This window comes from Myxocyprinus asiaticus, chromosome 28, assembly GCF_019703515.2.
Source record: "Myxocyprinus asiaticus isolate MX2 ecotype Aquarium Trade chromosome 28, UBuf_Myxa_2, whole genome shotgun sequence".
Classification (NCBI taxonomy): domain Eukaryota; kingdom Metazoa; phylum Chordata; class Actinopteri; order Cypriniformes; family Catostomidae; genus Myxocyprinus; species Myxocyprinus asiaticus.
Window position 1 is genome coordinate 10,609,111 of NC_059371.1, and position 22,610 is coordinate 10,631,720.

General features: G+C 37.6%; 1 protein-coding gene across 7 annotated transcripts in view; it reads left to right on the plus strand.

Moving 5' to 3' along the window:
• Positions 1-22,610, plus strand: part of LOC127419243 (protein NDRG3-like) — a 109,054-nt gene that overhangs the window by 72,176 nt on the left and 14,268 nt on the right. For all 7 annotated transcript variants that reach the window (XM_051660499.1, XM_051660496.1, XM_051660500.1 and 4 more), the window contains 5 exons: positions 8,550-8,655; positions 9,012-9,132; positions 15,155-15,217; positions 15,439-15,499; positions 20,848-20,934. In XM_051660499.1, the coding sequence (XP_051516459.1) occupies positions 8,550-8,655; positions 9,012-9,132; positions 15,155-15,217; positions 15,439-15,499; positions 20,848-20,934 (438 nt within the window). The remainder of the gene's footprint in view (positions 1-8,549; positions 8,656-9,011; positions 9,133-15,154; positions 15,218-15,438; positions 15,500-20,847; positions 20,935-22,610) is intronic.

Below are 22,610 nucleotides of genomic sequence, written 5' to 3' on the forward strand. Positions count from 1 at the left end.
GTCAAAGTCTTGTTTTCTGTCTTTAAAAGAAAGTTTGAGTGTAATTATCTTCCAAAACAATCATAATAATAATCTTCTTTATTTATCACACATTATACATTTGCACATATACAGTGAAATTCTTCTTTTTCACATATCCCAGCTAGGCTGGGGTCAGAGTGCAGGGTCAGCCATGATACGGCGCCCCTGGAGCAGATAGGGTCAAGGGCCTTGCTCAAGGGCCCAACAGTGGCATCTTGGCGGTACTGGGGCTTGAACCCCCGACCTTCTGATCAGTAACCCAGAGACTTAACCGCTGAGCCACCACTGCCCCAAAACAATCCTGCAACTTTAAAGTATTAAAGGAATATTATAGGTTCAACATAAGTTAAGATCAATCCACAGCATTTGTGACATAATGTTACCACAAAAAATAATTTCGACTCTCCCCTCTGTTTGTGCAGTCGTCACACACCCCGTCCATTTCACAAGCCACAAGACACGTTATCTAGTTTATATTGTATTTAAACGTTAGCTAGCTAGCAAGATAATTTATCATTGACAATTCACCGACTCTAACTGCCATGGTGTCCTGAGTGGTCTCTCCACTAACAGCCGGATGATGTTCCAGCACACCGTCCATGATCTCAAACCATGGAAAGTTCTTCCTTTTGGGCACCGCTTTGTCCATTGTGCATCTTGTGTCTGCAATTTTTTTCACTGAGATGCAGGTGCGTGACATCACACAAATATGTCGACACCCAGAGAGATGTACAAAGTTAGTGATAAACATTCACTTTTTTATCAGTTGGGTTGTTAGGAGACGTCTTTGGTGACAGTCGAACCCCTGCTAGGCCAAAGTCTTTTTAGCAAGTGAGTCCATTGTCGGCCATCTTTGGAACTCTCTTGGAAGGCTATTTCCAGTCATGACAGTGCAGCTCCTATCTATTTGAATGGGGAAAGACCGAAAAAAAAACGGTTGGTCAAGATTACATTTAAAGAACATATTTCAAATCAGCAATAAAATTTGAAAATACTGGAATCATAAATTGTACTTTACTTCATATTATGCTAGAAACGCTATTTTCCCGGCTTGTATAGCTAAAGTGCATGTGCGTTGTTTGTTTCTAAAAGGTGATTGGCTCTTTTCCTCTAAGGCGGGACTTCCTTTCTACAACCGTTGACCGTTGGGCACTAGAGCTCTTTGGTTGGGTGTTCCACTTTCTCCCATTCATTTTAATAGAAGTGGCCCATGTCTACTAAATAGTCTCTGGCTAAGCTAACGGGATTGATGCAGTTTTGTTTGTTTAAACGTTGTTTTCCGAGCACCAGGAAGTGAAATTCCTTTATGGTCAGATATCTAAGAATTGAGCCGATTCCTCAGGAAGCCCCGAGGAGGCACGATGAATCCCCGGAGCTGACATTGTGAACGCAACTGGCCATGGCACACACTAGCACGCCCTCATTTGGCCCGACAGTGGAAACGCAGCTACGGTCACAGTGAGGCATTTGCATTGGAAGTGAATGGGGCCCATTTTGGGAGGGTTTAAAGGCAGAAATGTGAAGCTTATAATTTTATAAAAGCACTTACATAAACTATTCTGTTAAAACTTGGGTATTATTTGAGCTGTAAAGTTTTATAAATTGTCGTTTTAAGGTTTACGCCATTACGTCGTCATAGCAACAAAGTTGTAAAATTGGATGCAACTTTACAAAGAAAGGGTTAGTAAGCAATTTTATCATGCTAAAATCATGTTAACACACTGTCTTGTGGCTATACTTTTGAAACAAGTATTTTAATGTTTATGGATTGGCCCATTCACTTCCATTGTAAGTGCTTCAACCCAGATTTCTGCTTTTTATAAATAAGTCAAAATAACTGTTTTTGGTAAACAGTATTATGCCACAAATTCTGTCAATTAAGCTAAACTTGTATTGAACCCAGAATATTCCTTTTTAAGAGTTATTGTTAGAAAATTAAAAATACACCTTTTTGTTCCTTTGGGATGGGAATCGTAAGGATTTTACCAACAATCGAACAAGTTCTGATTACGATTCCTTAACTGTTATAATAATGATTAATTTAGTGGAAATTAGAAACGCATTTTTTTTTTTTTATTACATTTATTTCATGAGATTATTTCAGATTTTAAGACATGAAGATATCCATTGATGCTGACATGGCATTAAAAGAATAATAAATAAATGTAATAAATTTCAGATTTTAAAAGAGCAGAACATAACAAATACGAAATGCATTTAATACAAGTTTTGTAAAATAATTTTTCAGATCGGATTAGAAAGCTCTCATGTAAACACCTCAGTCTGATCTGCGCTTGATCCAAATGAAATTTCCATCTGATTGGAAGGGGTGGTGTAGATATAAATTAATATGTTTAAAAGAAGAATATTAGCCATGTAAACATTTGAATCACACTATTTTCTCAATCGGATTCTAAAATACCTTGTGCTCATGTGCAGTGCAGTGGTGCGTATGTTGTGAACAGTGCAGTGTGTGGAGCCTAATCATCCTCCTCAAAACTAATATGTTAAATGTATTACCCATGGTCAGAGTAGATTTTGAATAAAAAACAATAATAAAAAAAACTCATATCAATAGCCTATTAATAATAATATCTAGTAGGGGTGTGCAGCGAAGCAATTATCTGTATTTGTTCATATGACAAAATTATCTGTCTCTTAATTTGGATAGAACCGGATATGGGCGGGACTTAACCCGGAAGTGTGTCACAACTAATTTAAGTGTTACTCTTTATAGTTTATATTAATAAAATATGTCTTGTATATGCCTTTTCATAATAATAGCCTAATAATAATAATTACTATATTATTATTATTATTATACAGTTATTATTTAAAAACAATTTTCTTACCAGATGAAGCTGAATTTGTAGGCCACAGTAACTGTGGAATATGTGGTTTCTCCTGCTATTTCAGATATTAATATCTGCATGACACAGAATTTTTGTTTGTCTGTGCATGTTTAACAAAATTATTCTGGAGATAGGAAGTGTCAAGCAAAATGTGAAATGTCAAGCACACGTTTTGTAGTGAATAATAAATATAAATTCAAACATTAAAATAAATAAAAATAAATCAGTATAGCCTGCAAACATGTGAAAGTCCCGTAAGTCTATCAGGAATTTTTGCAAACTGGTCTCATGAGACCAGGCTGAATTTTTACGATAGGACACCATTATTTAAATAATTAAATAATTTAATAATAATACATTTATATAGTGCCTTTCCAGAGCTCAAGAACACTTAACATTCTCAAATTTAGCACAGTTTAAAGAAGAAGAAGAAGAAGAAAAAAAAAAAAAAGACTGGGCATGTTTCAGTTTCTTCATTTTACATATTTCTTCTGAATAGATTAATAATCTGTGGAGCATTTTAGTGTTGGGTTCGAGTCCACCTTAGTCGAGTCAGAGTCAAGTCCGAGTCCAAAAGGGGCCGAGTCGGACTCTAGACCGAGTCCATAACAGTCAGAGTCGAGTCCGAGTCCAAATTAATCTGTTCAAGAATCTGAATTAAAAATGTAACTGTAAACTCAACATCAATATTTTAAGCTTATTTTAACCTTCACAACTAAAAAAAACAAATTAGTGTCCTGCTGAACAAATTTCAAAGTGGTTTCAGAATGAAAGCATATGTTTTAGGTGTATGAAGACAAAACTGTCCTTCAACACACTTCTTACTGCGTTCTGTTGACATTTCAATTATTTGTTGTTTTTTATATTTATATTCTACAGAACTACACTTCACACTTTTCAATCCTCCTGCTGTGTCCAGGTGTAGCCTACTTCCCTAGTCAAGATCAAACTCACCTTGGGCTGACGTTTCGTTCTTTTCACATTATATTTAGTATGGATAATAGGTGAATAGAGACTTCTCCCCTCACTTGTGTTCTTCATTGTATTTTCTGACTTTTTGCTACTGAAACGCAAGTGCCAGCTTTACAGGTATCACACAGAGGTTGTGCTACAAATATGTGATGGACTGAGTTGTACAATTTCCATCATGGTCTATTTCATCCGTCGTCATATTAGTTTAAATGTAAATTTGATTTTGTCTCGATATAGTCAACATTTTCAGTTGGATTTGAATATGCATAGTAAGTGTGAGTCTGATAAAACATGTGTTTTATTTAATAATTTGCAGAGTTGGGGAACGTACTTTTCAAAGTGTACTTACGTTATTGATATTTCTAGATGAGAGCGGCAGAGCATGTCTGACGAATGGCGATCTCTTTCCCGCACACACATATAGCACATGCGTGCGTTTTCAGGATTAAAAAAAAAGAGGACATGTCTGGGGAAAAGAGGACGTATGGTCACCCTATGTTACGTTATTTTTTTTGTTTGTTTGTTTATCTTTCATTGCATCACATATGCCATGGACTCGGCCGGACTCTGAAAAAATCCCAAATCCAAAAGGCTTGAGTCTGAGTCAAGTCGGTAAAAATGCATCTGAGTCCGTGACAAGTCCAAGTCCATTAAAATTGGACTCTTGACTTGAGTCCGAGTCCGAACTCAAGTACCCCAACTCTAGAGCATTTAAACCTTCATGGAGCATTTTAACTAGATAATTACCCTAATCACTGATGTGTATATATGTGTTCAACTTTAAGAGATGGATAGACGAGCTCCGACGTGAAATCATCACTTCAGGTCAGGAATTTATCATCGCGCTCAGGTTTAGCCTCTAAATGAATACACGGGAATCACGTGAATGGTGTGATACATTAACAGACATGTCAAGAAGCGGAAAGTGTATATGATGTCATATCGTTGTTAATGTTACACTTGACGAGCTCCAGACGCGCACAATTAACGGAGACCGCAAACATAGTCGAGACCGCGCCCATCCTATCTGAAATCACACAGTGCACATTTCCATTCATTACACTTTAGAAAAACTGGCTGCACAGATTCATAAATTAGTTGTAATTTTGCATATGTTTATTTAAAATGTCGCTTTATTCTTGTGCTTCTTGGATAATCAGTCAAACTAATATTTTTTTTTCTATTATTCAGATGAATTCATTATTCGTTTTGAAGTCATTATTCATGCCTTTCTGAATAGGGTATTCGGCTTCGGACACGTCCTTAATTTCTAGGTTTTGGATGTATTTATATTGCACAAAACTGCATCTACTGTATCTAAACTGCATGCACCCATTCTCTTGCTGTTTTAAAATACGAAATGCTCCTTTTCGCCGTCATTATTGCTTGGTGAGTTTTGCGTAGCGTCCCGTCCACAGCTGTTGCTTAAAGTCCCTATTATTTTCTTTTCATTCCACATCTGTAAACTCTTAAGGACAACAAGGACAATTCTCACCCACCTGTCTTAACTTCGTACTCGCATCCAGAGATGCCTGAGGTTATATTGGACGAGGAATGGGCTTGAGGCAAATATGGTTAAGCCAGACAGGATGTTGGACGCTGCTTCTAATTCTTCGTTTGTCAAGTAAAGTGAGTAACATATAAAGAAAGATTTTCTGGCATATTTTTAGATCTCAGCAAAGCAAAACGGCAATTATAGACTTTAGTGCAATGTGCGGTGGCTTTCTCAGCCTTTCTCCACTTCTTAAGAATGTGACGACTGACGTTCTTCGCATGCACAGAAGTTTTGTTCTGAATACATATAATGCACATGTAAACGAATATTTGTAACTGATTGCAAAGTTAAGGGTACATATAAACTGTACATTCTGAATCTGCAATCGGATTGAATTTATTGGAATACACCAAATGTAGTGCATGTAAACATGGCTATTGTAAATTCAAAAGAACTGGATCATAAGAGTAATTTGTTCGGTAATGGAACTACACTGATCAAGCTGTGTGTTTCACGCTGTAAATTCAGTTGAGGGGCAGCGCTGCCGCTGAGTAGTGAAGAAGGAAAAGTATTTTGGTATTATGTTTCGCCTGTTCAAGAACCAAAACTCATTCAGTTTTTTTTTTAATATTAAACCAGTTCTGAATAAGAACCAGTTCTCTGTTCCCAACCCTATATGTATGTTCTCTTTCATTATTTCACTTGTCCCTGGAATACTTGATTCTGATTGGTCAATGACACTATCGAGCGGTCTGAAATTTCTGATAAACAACGATCGGGGGATCTTTAGGGTATTACAAGTCATCTTTCCTACTTCTTGGATCACTCTGCGATTTCTACAAGTAAGCTTTCTACATTTAAACTTAAATCAGTGTTTTTATGTCCATGAATTTATTTATTTAGCAAGTAGTCTTGTAAAAAGCTGAATAATGAGCAGTTAGACGGTCATTATTTACTAAAGAAACACCAACAGAACTCCAATGCAAATCAGAGGTGTAGTTCAGCAATTTCTTCCTTCTCTCGTAATTATATAATTTCTATGCAAATCAATGTTTTATGTCTATTTATTTATTTATTTATTTGTTTAATAAGTGTTATAAGTGGGATAATGTACTAATGTGTCTTAATTTGTAGATGTTACAAAGTGCTATTAGTATGGAATAATGACCAGTCAGCAGTCTGTTATCGCAAAATAAACCACTTCAGAGTGATACAAGACCTGATACAAGTCCAGATCACCCTGCGATAACAACTGGCTGTTTGTACATTATTCCGTAACAATATCACTTTGTAATGATTACAGTGAAGATGCCCATTGGGTGCCATTGTAAAAACCAGAAGTTATTTGCAAATTTGCCACAAACTCACCACAAATTTGTCACTGATTATTTTCACATGCAAATGAGCTTTGCAGCAATCACAATTGTTGTTACAAGTGGCAAGTTTGTGGCTAGTTTACCAGAACTGTTGATTTAATACCAGCTGTGTTTTAATGCACAACCTCGTAATCGTGTCGCAGGTAATTGAGTCATCAGTGACCCAGTGTTCAGCTGATCCACACCCTTGTTGGTGCCTGAATTCATGTTCACAATATACTGATTCAAGAGATGAGATGCAGCCAATGTCTATAGTGTTGATGCTCCTTACCTCAGAATGTTCTCTAACTGTCGACCAGTGATGGCACTGTAAAAACACCTGTTCCAAAAGACTGTTTGTTGTCTGATCTCTTGATGTACCATTCAGTCACATCTAACACACAATGTCATGGAGGGCACACACAAACTTACACATAACCACCTTGTCTATTTTTAAATCTTCTATCTTCAGTGGGTGCTGGTGTGGTTTGTTTCAGGTGTCAGCTGCCTGCTTGAGTTCTAGATCTTCTGCTTAAGATTAACAGAGACATTACTTGTGTCATTTATCAAACCATTTTTTATATTAATAAGATGCACTTAGTGATTTTATTGCTTATTGCTAAACTTTTATACAGGAAGAAATTAATAGTATTTTTGAAGAAAATGAATCATAATATATTGATATGCTTGAATCGGCACAGCCCTATTATGCAGTGATTCATTTCAAGTCTATTAAAGTTCAGATCTCTGCATGTTTGCATCAAAACAAGGTTAGTCCATCAGTGAAATTCAAAGTTGTTTTTGATGAACTGCATGGAGATCCGTCCAGTGTAATGAAACGCCACGCTGTGTGTGGAATGAGATTATAAAAAAACCCGCTGCTTTTCAGCTCTTCTGTCCTCAAGAGACCTTGAGTGCTGTTGAGCGGCCTCTCACCTCATTCTTGTGGTTGAAACCTTTTTGCTGTTTGTGTCTTGTCCATTTTGTCCAAGGCGGCAGGTTTTTACTTTGACGTACAATGCCGCGGTTGTTGTGGTGATGCACAATAACAAACAACATCAGCAGTGGGCAGAAACCAAATGCCTCCCAATACACACAGTGAGACACAAGCAGACAGAAGAGGGTGACAAAAACAGATGTTGACGAAAGTCTATTTAAGGCAAGTCGGTTCACTCACTGGCCATCTTGGTAACGCCCCTAGGCAAATATTTTCGATGTAGGATATAGGCATACAAGTACAGCTCCTGTCTACTTTGAAATTTCCAAAACTGTTGGTCAAGATTACATTTCAAAGTCTAACATCAATAGTAGCATAATTTTTCTTCAAATATTTGTCAGGCTACTCCAGCTTATGTGCATGTATGTTTGGAGTAAAAAAAAAACACTTTCAATAAGGCGGTTGGCTCTTTAAACTGAAAGGTGGACTTTTCATACCTACAACAGCATTATAGAGCATTTACAAATTCTTCCATGTTTCTACAAGTGGCCCGTCTCCTCCCTCTTATTACATCTCTTCCTTTTTGTTCCCTTTTATTCAGTTGAAAACAGGCTATCAGAAACAGTAGTGGAGTTAAATGACATTAAAGTGGATTTAGACATGCTTTCCGACTGGCTGGGCAGATATTACCATGTGCATAATGAGATTAATGTCCGACTGATTGCCATTTGTGTCAGTGGCACAGATGTTAATGATTAACAATTTTGTTGGCCATTTATGTGCAAAGAACCATGCAACCATAGACCTTTGTAGGGGTGCTGAATCCAAATGACCTTCTAAAGCTCTTTGAGGAATATAGTGTTCTTGTGGGCTACGTTTGGTTTTTCATTTGTAATTTATCTTTTGATTGGTTACAGGAGCATGACATTGAGACTCCCCATGGTGTCCTTCACGTGACTTTGAGAGGGACCCCAAAAGGAAACCGACCGGTCATTCTCACGTATCATGACATTGGACTCAATCGTAAGTCATCCAACTATCTCAAAGGTTCAATGTTTCTGTCTTTAACAGCAAAATGTATAATTACTGAGCTTGTATACTTCGAGTACATGAACAGGCATTCTAGATATTCACCGAGACATGATCAGTCTATAAACTGATTGGCAGCCAGGAAGAGAGCTGCTATTTCTGATTGCTTCTGTTTACAGCATTGTCTGCTGGTCATCTTTGATAAGCCTGTACAAACCAACAGATTTCTGGAAAAATTCATATATCTGAAATGTTGGATTTCAAAGATTTTGATTCCAGTTTATCTTGGTGGCAAATGATGACTGTGATTCATTTAATATGTTATGATTTGTTTTTCTCTTTTGGCGCAGATAAGTCATGTTTCAACACGCTCTTCAACTTTGAGGACATGCAGGAGATCACCCAGCACTTTGCTGTGGTCCATGTGGATGCTCCAGGCCAACAAGAATCTGCTGCTCCTTTCCCCACTGGGTAAGATAGCTGTATCTCGAACTAGACTTGCCACAGTATCATAATTTTCACACCGGTGCGGTGTTCCCGTTCAAACCGACTAACACCGGTATTACTGCTGGTTGGACGCTAGGTGGTACTACTGGGTAATTTTCGTTAAGCAATAGCCTACACAATAACGCAAGACAGCTTGATTTCAAACTTTTAACTTTTTTATTTATTTTAACTAAAATTTCAAATGAAACTGAAAAAACTGAAGTGCAATTAAATGTGTTGTTCAACTTTTTGAAAGGTGGCTTTTCAACAGTTGTGAAGCGCAACATCTCTTTGGCAAAGAACCAATTTCATCTGTGCATTCTCTCCATCATGGTCGACCGGTCGGGTATTTCATTGTCCAGAAAAATCCATCACTTATTGTGGGTTGTTGCAGGTTTAATGTTGCCGTTTTATTACATTTCATCCCAGCACCCAGTTTAGCTGCTTTGGAAGAGTAATGACTTTGAATGTGTAAATAAATTTGTTTTGTTCCCTCCTAGGGCGATATGCAAGAAATATGTTCATGATATTTTTATTCAGAAAAAATATACACTACCGTGAAAAAGTTTGGGGTCACTTGCCTGAAATGTTTCTCATGATCTTAAAAACCTTTTGATCTGAAGGTGTATTCTTAAATGTTTACAATTTGTTTTGTAGACAAAAATATAATTGTGCCACCATATTAATTTAATTACAAAACTAAAATTTTATTAAAAAAAATTTTTTTTTTTAAATTGATGACTTGGACCGAATAGTAAAAGCAGCCAATAAGTGCCCAACATAGATGGAAACTCCTTCAATACTGTTTTAAAAGCATCCCAGGGTGATACCTCAAGAAGTTGGTTGAGAAAATGTCAAGAGTACGTGTCTGCTAAATCTAGGCAAAGTGTGACTACTTTGAAGATGCCTAAATATAACACAATTTTGATTTTTTTTAGTCACAACATAATTCCCATATTTCCATTTCTTTTATTCCATAGTTGTGATGACTTTACTATTATTCTAAAATGTGAAAAAAAATAAAGAATAAGTTACCCTAAACTTTTGAACAGTAGTGCATATATCACAATATCCAATTATATCTTCTACCCCCGGCTGAGGGATCGGTGAATATTCTTGATTTAGTGAATTTGAATTGAAAATTAAATTATTTAAAAAACGAAAAAAATAGATAAATAAATCTAAATTCAAATTGCACTTCAAACTAAACGAAAAAGCAATTAAAATAACGAAGTGGTAAAAAAGAAAAACGTATAACCACCTTTCCATTTACCGTCAGGCAAGTATCTGTCTATGACAACAGGTGGAAAATTACTAATACAAGTTAAAATACAAAAACAATTATAGATGTAAACATAATAATTGTAATAATGATAATAATCACTGAAATTTAAATCATGGTTCGAGGTGAACGTGTTTTTGTATTATTTTATGATTTAATCATAGATGTATGGGCTATATATAAAGTGACCCTGCAGATTTGTGCTCACAACGAACTGCTCTGTGAAATAAAGCGAACTGAACTCAAATTACCTCCTGAGCTGAGATGTCTGAGGTCATTTGCAGCATTCATATAGACCAGGGCTTCTCAATCTTTTTTGAACCAAGGACCCCTTTCATAAACCCAAATTCTTCATGGACCCCTGACCCCACGTACCATCACAACTAATGTGATATTATCTACGAAAATTATAAAATGATCTCAGTAATGATTTCCAATAAGCTTTAATACATATGAAGCTTGCAGAACGGCCAAGCACTGCTGTCCTTTTGTGTGAGGCTTCTGTATGCAACGTGTTTCAGTTACATTACATTTGGCTTTATGTTTTGAAATGTTTTATTCCACTGTGTTTTAATAAGATTGTAAGATTGTGTTATTGTGTTACACTTTGTTCTTCACTCAAGTTTTTAAAGTGCTTTATAAATAAACTTGACTTCCATCCAGCCATTGTACAGCAATTTACAAGTGAGGAATACAGAACAAGCGATTCATATCAGAGAGAGCAAGAACAAACACCATAAAATGGAGACAATGTGTCTTTAATTTGTGGTTTTAGCACCATCCGCAGGGTGAAGAAACATCACAGAGAACACTACAAAGCTCAAACAGTACTGATTTTTTTGTAAATATTATAATTTCCCCCTAGTCAAAGCATGAGGAAAGTACCATATTTTTCTGAAGAATATGACAGTTGAGTATTGATCATTTCATTTTTATTTGTTACTATCAATGTATTGTTCATAATTAAAAAGCAGTAATGATACAATAACAGTTTAATCATTATTCATTGTGTCATATTGTCCTGTCATTTTTAACTGTCACTTTTTGCTTTTCTACAAATAAAAGGAAAAAAGGAAAGTAAAAAGTTCTCATATTCCTACATCACAAAGGATCTATTCCGTTCAGCAGTGAGGGTGATGCGATTTAAGTTCACATACATGACAGTTAAACTGAAGTGGAAAATGATATATACTGCATAAAATACAATTAAATGAACTAATATTGGCCACATTTATGCAGATTGTATGGTTAAAGTCAGGGTAACTGTGTTAATGTCTTCATTAATAACCGTGAAATATCTTCACTTTTGACCTAATGCTGGATCGTCAATCGTCATTTTATACTTATAATATGACAGTAGCATACTTTATCTAGCAAGATTAAACAAAATAATTATAAGTAGGCTATATACAGTCAGAAACGGAGACCTTTCTAATCCAGTGCTGGCAGCTGTGGCTTGTAAATATTCACGCTCATTGTGGTCAATATAACTTGAAATACATGTTGTTAAACACCGTCTCTTTTTTTTTACTGGATGAAGTAATAGCTCCGTGTCTTAATGTATGATGGAAATTGTCCACTGTCATCTGCTGATACTCCTGTAAATAACACGTGTAATTCCTCCCGAGTCTAGAATCAAGATTCATTCACCAATCAGAGAAGTAGCTGCGGCTATTACCATGGGAATAAGCGATTTCCCCCAATTCGCATTCCAGAATCTAAAACCTTTTTTTTTAATAGGCTGTTTGAATAAATTATTCTAAACTTCTGTTATGTCATATTTTTACACTAGTCGGTAGCTTTAGATTGAGTAATTTTTTTTATTGCTTTTTTTATTACTTATTTGATTAGAACATTGCAACACAATGTTCACAATTCAGGAATTTTCCACAGACCCCCTGGCTATTTGAAAAGGACCCCAGTTTAAGAAACGCTGTTATAGACGATACTATTCTTGCAAAACATTTTCAGAAGACTGAAACAAAGAAAGAGTGAGAACCCTTTACATACGCATGTTCCACGAGACTGCATGCCTCCGAACAAACAGCGCATCAGACATGTGCATAGATGGCTTTTCTGTCATCTGTTCTTTTTCAGATTAACAATTTTTATTGATTCACACACTTGAACAGAAAAGCAAAACATATATTCATAGAATCAACTATAACCCCCATTATTCCCTTTCCCCCTCAACACTATCCCTGTGGTCACAACTTGAGTTACACACACAAAAAAAGGCAAATATATTTAAAGAAAATGAAATAATCTCACACATTTAAAATTTCACATCTCTCTCCACAACCCCTCCCCGAGTGCCCTCCAAAAAGACCAAATAGCAGCCCCATTTTTTATTAAACGAATCTAAATTGCCTAGCCTTCTACGTGACATCTCCTCAAATGCCGCTATCCTGCCCATCTCTGTGCACCACTCTTGAAATGAGGGCGCACCAGCCAACTTCCATCCCCTAAGAATGATCCGTCTACCTATCATAACACTGTTTAGGACCCAATTTTTTTATGCATTTATCTCCAATATTAATGACTGCCCCATCACCTAAAATACAGAGTCTGGGGCAAAATGAAATTTGAGTGCCCAATACGTCACGCATAAAACTCTGAACCCTCAAACAAAATTCTTGGATCTTAACACACCACCAAAAAACATGGGTTGTGTCCCCATCTTCTGGCATCGCCAGCAGGTGGGTGGGTCTTTAAGACCAAGCATATACAATCTAGAGGGGGTTCAATAGAATCAGTGTAAGAACTACAGCTGCTAGGTGGAACCAGCACAAAAAGAGCGTGCAGATTTCTCAAACAGTCAAGCAAATGTTCAGTGAGCCAGTCCACTCGGCTGCAACATGAGTGCAAGCAAATGACTTACTCCAATGACTTTGCAAGAAATACTCCACAAAACAAACTCCAGCCAATAGGTGGAATAATCACAAAGAGCATGTAGATTCATCCATAAAACTGTCCTGAAGGTGTGATGCTCAACAAAATAATGCTCAAGCCGTTAGGTGGAACCAGCACACAGTTAAGTGAATGTTCAGTGAGACTGTCCACTCGGCTGCAATGTGAGCACAACAAGACGACCCACTCACTCCATTGACTTTATGAAGGACATCACTTGCTGTGGACATGTAAATGTTTTACGGTCATCCTTAGCATCTATTCACAGTTTGGCTTGGAAAAGCGACCTTCCGTTGATGTAGAAGTTTCTTGCATTCCTTGAATTGATCACGTTTCTCTCTTGTCGAATTCGCAAAGTCTGGGAACAAGAAAATGCTGTGGTTCTTCACCTCGCGTAACACCAGATCTTTATCGAATGATCTCAGAAATTTGGCCAGAATTTATCGGGGCTTGTCTCCCCTTTGCGGATCTCCGAGCAGGTACCCTATGAGCTCACTTGTTCCGCCGGCTACTGTTCTCCATGTCCTCCAACTTTTCCAGACACGCTCCAAATCCACCTTGGTCGCTAGCGGATTAGCAGATAATTCCCTCTCCGATGACTCCAGGTAATCGATCTGTTTCTCGTCATCCCCCACTCTTGTAACCACATCAGTGAACTTCGCCTCCATGGCAGTGATCGATCGACCTATAACAGCAAGATTCTCCAAGTCAGCAACAACCTTCGTCAGCATTGCCGACATGTTCAGCATCTCTCGCTGCATTTTCCGCACCTCTCCGACTAAATCGACTCCCAGCACATAAGTGTCTTTTAATGTCTCCAGAGCCCAAGGATTTTGAATTCTTTGACATATTTTCATCCTAAAACAGTACAGGAACAGAGTGTTTTGAATCTCACCGGTTTATGTCATTAAAAATGTTAAAACTAGCAAAGTGCGCAGAGCTCGCCGTTTACACGTCCGATCCTCACATGGCGTCACGTGACTCCCTCTGTCATCTGTTCTTAAAAATATAATAAAGTGTGTTTCTTCAAGCACGTGTCTGTGTGACTAGCAGCATTTCTTGTGTCATTCCGAATCCGAGACATCTTACATTTACCCACCATGCACATTATATTCGCTATCTGCAATTAAACATCTTCTGTCAGTGCCTGTACTTTGCTGCCTGTGTATTTTGATACATTGGTACAGAACATCTGGCTTTCAGTGCATTATTTAAGTTCATTTATCATGGGTCACAAACTCTTCAATAGGCGACTGTTTATTTAAGACTATTCTATTCGTTAGGCTATTGTATTGATATTGGAAGTTCCATTCATAATGTTTCCACCGGTATAAAATTTCACACCGGTGTTGTCCCTTGTACTGAGTAAAACCAGTAACACCGTACACCATGGCAACCCTATCTCGAACACAGTGAGGGGCCAATTTAATCGCATTTTTGGAAATCATTGATGCTTTTCAAATGTTCAAATCGGATTATGATGCCCAAAATTGCTTTCTAGGTAGGTAGCTGACTAGGTCACACTTTCCCCAAATCCTAACCTTATTGTCTGCTTTGAAATTGTGATTAGTCAGCATGCTAATCAGTGTAATGTTAATGTTAAAATGCCTCTGAGCGGTGAGAAAATTTGTATGCAGGCAGTGTTGGTCGCATTATGTGCTGCTGCAATAAGCCTTGTTAGCCCCAAGCTTAGTTCTGCTAACACTAACACATTCCTATGGCTTTGTTTTAATATTTCAAAAGCACAAGCAAGCTATTGCATTTTGAAAATCAATGAATGAAAAAAAAGGTCACTCGCAACTTACTTTCTATCAGGTTCCAGTATCCCACCATGGATGAACTTGCCGAGATGCTGCCTTCAGTTATGACCCAGCTGAAGTGAGTCAGAACCTTGATGTACCATACCGGTTCAATTGTTGTATTCAGGTTCCTAACTGAGTACAACAAAGGACTATTATTAATTAATAATGTTCAAGAAGTCAGAATATTTAGTGATTTGTTTTGCTAATGTCTCAGATCACTTTTGTGTTTCTTGTAATATACACCATGAACACTATTGGTTTAATGAGCAATATGTGTCATTGTGCTTCAATTAACAGAATCAACAGTGTGATTGGAATCGGTGTGGGTGCAGGAGCCTATATCCTCACTAGACTGGCTGTAAGTGAATCATAAGTTTTATTCCAATATAATAACCTATTATTAATTGTATGATGTTTCTTCATCCATTTACTGTAGCATCTTTGGGAGTTTTTCCCTTGCCACTTTTGGCTTTTTCACTAGGGTGTTTTAAGGCTCTGTTTTTCTACTTACTTTAAGGATGCTTTAAAACAGTATGCATGCATTATAAGAAATGCTAGACAAATAAAATGAAATTAAGTTTAATTATGCAGTAATTGGTCCCACTTTATATTTGGTGTCTTTAACTACTATATTCTAGCATTAAAATACATACAAATTATTTATTGTATAACTACTAGGGATGGGTTCTCGAGTACTCTGAAGTGACAGCAATGGTCGATCATGAAAACTATGTGTTACGAGCCAAGTTTGGGACCAACATAAGTCGTCGTCAATAGTTAAACAAAAAGGTCGCAATGGCCATGGTAAAAAAGGTGGTGTTTATTTACAAAAATAAAGAAACCAACAGTAAATATAAATATGCTAAATCAAACAAGGACAGATGAGCTGACTAAGTTAAACCGTCAAATAACTAAGAGCTTTTTACTAACAGCTGTTCTGTGTTGTAGTGAGAGGTGACAGAGATAAAAGGGAGCTGAGAGCCACAGAGGAGAGAGGAGTGACACATGTTGGAGTGTTTTTGTGTATGTGGACATTTTTCATTGGCACACTGCGAGAGAAAGTGGAAATTCATTGGCTCCCACTTCCTCATTTATTAATTGTGACAAGAACATGTTACATGAACAAACACAGAAAAATAATCTTCCAGGTCAGCTTTCTTACCCACTTTTGTACTGTAGTCCATTTTAACTAAACAGAAGACAAACTCACCATCATTTTAAAATAAAGAAATCAAAACAACAGCAAACAAGCACTAAACACTGGAGTAGGTTTCCTGGGGCAGCATCTGTGAAGTGCAGCCAGCACCTCTTAAATAGGCAAGATTTCAGGTGTAGATGGTTTTTGTCTCCACCCCCATCTAATTGGCAGCCTCACACAGGAAAAGCAAAAGAGCAGGGGCTCGTAACAGATCATAATGATCATGTGTTACGGTGACTTTCTGTCCGGGGCAGAGACAGTGGCGCTTAACACTCCAGAGAAGCGCACACACACCAGGCGTGTGACAACACACAGATAGGGCTGGAGAAGCATGCAGTTCCTCCTTTCAAACAGCTAGACGGATGACAGCTGAGTGGAACAGAATGCAGGACCTTCAAAACTATTTTCAACTGAACACTGCATTTTAAAAACGCAGTGGTTATGGTGTGTCCTGTCAAGCCAACCGTGGTTTGCAAATACACTGTTCAGATAGCCATGATGAAAACAGTGGTGTGCGCTTATGAAGATGATTTCGGAAACCTGAAGGAAGACCAGAGAGATGCACTTTCTGAGCAATATTTCACTCAGCTGGCCTGCAAGTCTTTACATAATGACAAAATATTATGCATTATATTTTGATTATGCCATTTTCTTTTTACTTTTTGTAACAGATTACAGTATAACAGTCTAATGAGTATAATAAATATGCGAGACGCTGGAACAACAATGAGACGCAATGCAGCAGCGAAAGTTGTCTGTATGACATATACTGTATGTACATGTGCATAAACTGTACATATATGTTCATGTCATGCAATCCCTAGAAACTGCATGTTGTGACTACAGATGTAATTAAATGCAGGTATGTGAAATGTAAATACAATGCAATACGTACATTGTATCAAATGATCAAGTACATAGTAGTTTAGTTACACCTAATACAAGGTGGGTCCTTATAAGTAGCTATTCGTAAGACTAGCTTGTGGTAAAGAGCCATTAGTTTATTAGTAGTTTGTATATACAGTGGGGTGTAAAAGGCTTCTATTTTGCACTTTTATAATTTAATACATATATTTTCAATACAGATTGTATCATCAGCATAATAAATTAAGATGTTGAGAAATTTGTTAATTTCATAATGTCTTGGTATTTAGTATGTGCCCTTTTTCCATCAGCATGCACTAGAGCTGACATGGACACCCAGCATGATTTTTGAATATTGAAAAGAATATCTTGTGTGCTTGAATGGAAGCAAAGAAAGCTGTCTTTTTGTTAACATTGCTAGTTAACTTGGCCAATCTAACAAATTAGCTTTTTTTATTAGTGACGAAGTGTTAAATGTTATGCATTTCTTACACTCTTTGTAGGTGTCTGATTAAATCGAAGCAAAATGTTGCTCCTGTTTCCACCTGGTATTAAGATGTTTTTCTTTTGTGATTCGATCACGTGTTCAGACTAAACACATTTCTGTTTTCACTTTTATTACCTTGTGTCTCAAATGTGTCTCTTGTGACCAATTGTGTTTGGATTTTGAGGGAAGGGTCTCTGATTTCATAACATACATCAATCAATATGTCAGTGTTTGCATGATAATAAACCGCAAAAAAGTCATAAAAGACAAAGAAATTGTGGGGGAAAAACAGCACGCGTTTCAAGCAGAATTCTCTGTTATGTTTAGTGGATTACCTGTATTAAAGCAGCATTAGATGTCCATGCTTCACATTTGTATTTCTGTATATTGATACCAGACACACTAAAGAAGATCCATGAAAGTCCATCATGCTTGTATATGAATCTGCATTTTCTGATCGGACGATTATTTCCTTTTAAAGCCGCACATAATAGGCAAATTTTAAACTCTTGTTTTAGCATAACGATTGATTGGTGAGGGGCAGTGCTTTGCATTTAGGACTGATTACGTTTCATACCTCAAATGCGATGCTGTCACATGCGTATTTGACTACCTCCATATGTGGTTTCAGTGATCTAATGACAAAACATTTTGGCCCCTTCCACCTGTATTTAGTGCTGACAACTTGTGATCAGATCACCAAAAATGCATTTTAATACCAAGTGGAAATGGGGTCTTTGCATCAATGCCAGTTTAAGTGTATGTTGAGTGCATTTAAGTGCTTGCAACAGCAAAAAAAATGAATGAAAGAATTATCCAAAGAATGCTGGTCACACCATCAACCCTGTTTCTTTTTACAGCTCTGCATGCCTTATGTTACTTATCTTCCAGTACTGAATCCATTAATTTAGTCCAGCACCTAACATACACTTCTAACAGCTTGATCTGCACGTTTATCATATTTCTGTCACATATACACTTGCTTATCAGGCTTTGTGAACTCAGACAACCAGTACAAACAAACACACACCTACGCAGTCCTGCAGAACAACTTTACTTTCGTGAACCATTATAAATCATTTGTACATAGATCAACACATGGGAACATCATTAACCAGGGAATGCATAGACCTATGATAAAAGCATCTGCCAAATGCATAAATTAATAATGCTTCAGGTTTTACTAATTATCACATGCATGTCCTTAGACATGTGGTCATGTAAGAGCGCTACCTCGAAGGCTTGCATTTCTCTTTTTAACTCACTTGCAGAACATTATGCAGAGAGGAAAAAGAAGAGGTGTGAAACCTTTGCTGTTTTTTCCATCACTATCACAGTCACTAGACATTTGACTTGCATTCACGTGGCTGCACATAGCTAATGTTCTCATTTAAAACAAAGTGTGAGCCCTTTCAGTAAGTCAACGCTCTGGACATGAACAGACTGAGAAGTTGGTTAAGGTGTTGAAGTCGAGAATACTTGGTTAGGTCATGTCAGTGGGAGGTTTTGCTTGGTAACTGCTATGATTTAAAATGTAGTGTAGGCTTTCTCAGAGTTTTGCAGCAATTTGTGAACTCTATTTTTTTTTATTTCATCAGGGGGAATTTGCATATCTTCCAAAAGCACAGTTCTTTTCAAAACCACAAAGAATCTTGGAGTCAACATGAAAGCGCATTTGCAACCCTTTTTTACTTCTGTAATTTTACATATTTCCAAGTGGATATTTAGTGAGAAATGTTTTATTAGATAGGACTTCAGGAATTGATTGGATTGTGAAAAGTGAGCATTGCCTACCAGAACAGAGCCAGACCTGAATGCCAGCTTGCAGACGATTTTATGTATGACGACTCCCCATTTTTTTAGAAAGTGGAAGAGTAAGTGGTATTTCTATCAGAAAGACTCAAGAATTATGTCATCCATTCACAGGCATTTCATCTAACCATAAACCAGCCTCTGTTTTAGTAGCTACGCCAGGTTTTCTTCATCGCCTGTTAAGGTTTCACTCGTTATTCAACCCCACTCCACCACCTCATCACCACCAGTTTAGGTCTTGTCCAGCCATAGGGAGTAATTTCCTCTCCCCTGCTGTCATCGTCTTCTGGCAGGATCGGACGGTTGGCGTGAGAATCTCAGCACTTTAGAACAGGGCTACGCCATTTTATCACAATATTCACATTAATTCTTATTCATTCCGGGTCTTTCTGGAAGAAGTGGATAAATTCTGGGTTTAATGACAATTACCCAAATCCTGATTTCATAATGGCATTAAATTACTTAAATTATTGAAAAGATTTAGAAAGGCTGTGCTACCTACAATAGTTTACAAATGTAAATCTGGTCAATTTTGATTTAATGTTGACCTTATTATTGTCAACCATTGCATGTTCTTCAGTGTCATTTTTTTGCACCCAGACTAATCACAGTGTGTTTGAGTAAAGCCCAAAGTATACTTTGGTCAGACGTGAAGCGTCCGCGTACAGGACACGTGACGCAAGTCTCGTCATCAGCAGAGTGCTCGAGCATTGAGCGCGTTCATCCCGATTTTAATTTTTGCACGTGCGCCTGTAATTGTTTGCACTAATTAGTTGGTCTACAAGTCGGTAATACTCATATTTGAGCGATTGCTGTCACGAAGATGCGCTAGAAGATGTAATCACAGCTAAACATCAGGAGATGAAGGTAAAAAGAACAGTAGATGTGTACGTCAATAGCGTGTGTGTGAGGAGGTCAGAAGATACCTGCATTTGTATAGCTCAAGTCTGAAGGAACATAAAAACATCTTTGAGTCTAAACTCCTGAAAAGAAATAGTCTGGTGTCTGGAAATAGTCGTAGCATGCATGTGCCAAACACCTGTGTATGTGTGCACCATGAAATGATGTATACTCTGACAGGCTCTCGTTTGACTGTACGCAGACGCTGAGTGTTCGCATTAAAATCGAAGTATACTTTGGGCTTAAGATTATCACATGACCCAGACAAGTCAACTCAAGCAACAATTTCACAAGAAGTCACGAATCGCTCTCTCATTAGTCTGTTTTGTCTGCCACATGTCAAGCACCTAATCCTCATAGTCAGGAGGGACCCTCTGTGTTAAAGTCAGTACTAGCTGTAATGAAATAATCCATGTAATGTCACTCATTTCTCTCTCTTTTCTAGCTGAATGAGCCTGCTCTGGTGGAGGGGCTGGTTCTCATCAATGTGGATCCCTGTGCTAAGGGCTGGATTGACTGGGCTGCTTCAAAGGTGAAATACTGAATATTTATCCCCAGAAGATGCTTCATATTTTTTACCTCCATCATTATCCAATAACCAAACGGTGGTCCTTAGCATTCATTCATACCTCATATTTCTCAGCAGATTTGTGTGCTTGATCTTCTTAAAGGCTTTCCTTACATGCACTATTGTAAAGCTTGTTATAACCTTAAAGGCCAGTTTGCCGGGGCCACAGCTCTTCTGATAACATTAGGCGTTTCATCAATATGTGGTCAGTGGCGAATGATCAGACTCCGGTCAAATAATTTTATTATTTGTCTTCGACCCCATTAGATCTAATGCCTTGCAGAATTATTAATTCCTAAAACCAGAGTTAACTGGTTTAAATCCGAAGCTTTGTCTCTGACAGCGTACTGCCCAGTAATGACTTTTCAGCCGGGCACCTTCCAGTGGCCCAAATGGGGTATTTGGGCATTTTATTCCCAGCAAATTTTTGTGATTTAGTTAGTTAATTTTGACCCCTTAATAAAAAGGTTTTCAAACAATGTGGGCAGGTGGGCTTCATTACATTTATCGATGATTGGGAAGGTTAATGTTATTAAAATGAATTGTATTCCAAAATTCAACTACCTTCTACAATCTCTCCCTGTAAATGTCCCCCTCTCTTATTTCAAGCAATGTGATAGCATAGCGAAGTCCTTCATTTGGAATGGTAAACATCCCAGATTACATTTCAGTAAGTTGCATAGGCCGATTGACAAAGGTGGTCTAGGCCTACCCAAGATTTTGTTTTATTATTATGCATTCGGTCTCAGACATTTGGCTCATTGGTCACATCTACCTGAGAGATCCCCTCCCTGGTTTTGTATTGAACAGAAGTTCTTGTCCCTATTTTGCCATTGCAAAGCCTTTCTATCAAACTAATTGGAGAAGTTAAGTTACAGCCCGTTATCTCGCATTTGCACTTGGTATGGACAAAAGTGTCCAGAGTGTTTAATTCGGACATTTATTTAAATGTTGCCTCGAGCATATGGCTGAACCCAAATTTATGTATTAAGTCCCCTTTCTGCTGGACAGAGTGGATTGTGAGGGAGGTTAATATGCTCGGTGACCTGTATGAGACTGGAGTGTTGAGATCTTTTGAAAATATGGTTCAACATTTTGGGATTCCCAGATCTCAGTTCTTTAGATATTTACAGCTGCGCCACCTGCTCTGTACTATTTTTGGGAGTAGCAAACACCCCCTAAAGCGGGAGGTAATTACTGCTTTTGGAAAAGGTCATGAGGCATCAGTGTATTACTCCCTGTTAATTCAGAGTATGGGGGATGGAGCTTCAACTTCTCTTAAGAGACTATGGGAGAAGGGAGTGTGGGCTAAGATTCTAAAAAAACATCAAGTCTACATCTAGAGATGCAAGGGTGCGTCTGATGCAATTTAAGATTTTACATCAATTCTATTGGACCCCCTCTAGATTGTATAGGCTTGGTCTTAAAGACACTGCTGGCGATGTCAATCAGAAGACGGGGACATAACCAGTGTTTTTTGGTGGTGTGTTAAGATCCAAGAATTTTGGTTGAGGGTTCAGAGCTTTATGTGTGACGTTTTGGGCACTCAATTTTCATTTTGCCCCAGACAGGGGTTTAATGTATGTAATGTATTTATGTTGTGTTTGTCTTATGAATGGAATCAATAAAAAGTTAATAAC